The sequence below is a fragment of the Puntigrus tetrazona genome, unplaced genomic scaffold (assembly GCF_018831695.1).
Source record: "Puntigrus tetrazona isolate hp1 unplaced genomic scaffold, ASM1883169v1 S000000283, whole genome shotgun sequence".
Taxonomy (NCBI): Eukaryota; Metazoa; Chordata; class Actinopteri; order Cypriniformes; family Cyprinidae; genus Puntigrus; species Puntigrus tetrazona.
The window spans coordinates 1868439-1870000 of record NW_025047944.1 but is presented as its reverse complement, the minus strand read 5'-3'; the positions used below and the strand labels follow the sequence as shown (position 1 = coordinate 1870000).

The 1562-nt window shown below is 39.6% G+C and overlaps 1 protein-coding gene across 2 annotated transcripts in view; it reads right to left on the bottom strand.

Moving 5' to 3' along the window:
• Positions 1-1562, bottom strand: part of si:zfos-911d5.4 — a 13002-nt gene extending 11440 nt beyond the window's left edge. Inside the window, exons 1-3 of one of the 2 annotated variants that reach the window (XM_043231257.1) lie at positions 1421-1562; positions 1081-1216; positions 492-592 (exon numbers count right to left, since the gene is read on the bottom strand). In XM_043231257.1, the coding sequence (XP_043087192.1) occupies positions 492-592; positions 1081-1205 (226 nt within the window). In that variant the 5' untranslated portion in view covers positions 1206-1216; positions 1421-1562. Of the gene's footprint in view, positions 1-491; positions 593-1080; positions 1217-1305 lie in introns of both variants that reach the window. The other variant, XM_043231258.1, reaches the window with a different exon arrangement.

Sequence of the window (1562 nt, the reverse complement as noted above, 5' to 3'; positions counted from 1 at the left end):
AGAGAGAGAGAGAGAGAGACAGAGAGAGAGAGAGAGAGAGAGAGAGAGAGAGAGAGAGAGAGAGAGAGAGAGAGAGAGAGAGAGAGAGAGAGAGAGAGAGAGAGAGAGAGAGAGAGAGAGAGAGAGAGAGAGAGAGAGAGAGAGAGAGAGAGAGAGAGAGAGAGAGAGAGAGAGAGAGAGAGAGAGAGAGAGAGAGAGAGAGAGAGAGAGAGAGAGAGAGATACTAATAGTGTATTTGTTTGTACCATAAACATTTAGTGTTACCAAACATTTCAAAGGAACTATTTAATCTATAAAAATATAATTATGAATTTTTTATACATTTATAATAGGTTATTCTTGTATTTTAAATAAGTGAATTTTCCATGTATGATGAGTATATGAAAGTGCATGAAAGAGGGTTTCAGTTGTAATATAATAATAATATAAAGATTTTTAGTATATTAAGTACAAAATTGTATGGCTTTGAGTGTATTATGCGTCAGAAGCACCTGTGAGCAGCAGCAGGTTGATCTCGTCTCTGTCGCTCTGACTCTGGTTTGGGACACGCAGGTTATAAAACACATCCTGCTGCTTCAGACCGCTGACTCTTCTGTGAGAATCAATAACACGAGCTCCTTTAGACTCTAATGTTAACCTTTCAAAGGAAGGGGGCGGAGCCTGACGGCTGTGATTGACAGGGCATTTTAAACATCTCCATTTGAGCAAAGAAAACAATCCAGTTACTTAGACTACAAAATACAAAAAACTACAGTACAAACAGTAATATTGTGAAATATGTGACCTGAACTACAAAAGCAGTCATAAGGGTCAGTTTCTTTCAACTGAGTTTTAAACTTGATCTGAAACCTAATTTAATCATCTTTCCATTGATCTCTTGATTTGTTATGATTAGAAAATATTCAGCAGAGATACAACGATTTGCTATAAAGTTTAAAGTTGTCCAAATTAAGTAACAAGCAATGCATATTAATAATCAAAAAATGCCGTTTTGATATATTTATAAAATATCTTTAAATGTTCACTTATGACGACACATTTATTTATATATATAGATATAGGGTTATGTTAGCTCCTCACCGGACATGTTGTAGAAACTCATTGGAGGTGGTCTGAGTCCGGGTCTGTCCGGTCGGGGCCGATAGGCTGATGTTTCTGGGTATCTTGGGCCCCGAGGGAACTAAGAACTGAACCATCTGGAACATTCTTCTAATATCTGAGTATGATGAGAAACACACCCCTGAGAATCAGAAAACATGATCTCTCCAAACACAGAAACCAGCCGAATGAGAACAGACCGCTGACCTTCTGCACAGATCTAATGGAGCAACAGATCAGCCTCTGCTCCAGACAGGATTAACCTACTAGTGTTAGTTAGTTAGTTAGGGTTAGTGACACGCCGAGCTGCTGCGATACTGACCGTGTGCTGGTGATTCTCGCTAACTCTGATGAAGATCTAAACATGAAGAGCAGCAGTGAAACTCAACCCAGGAACAGTTTCACAATCTCTGCTCCTCAGACTCACTGTAAACAACGACACGTGGAGCGCCCCGTGACGTCAC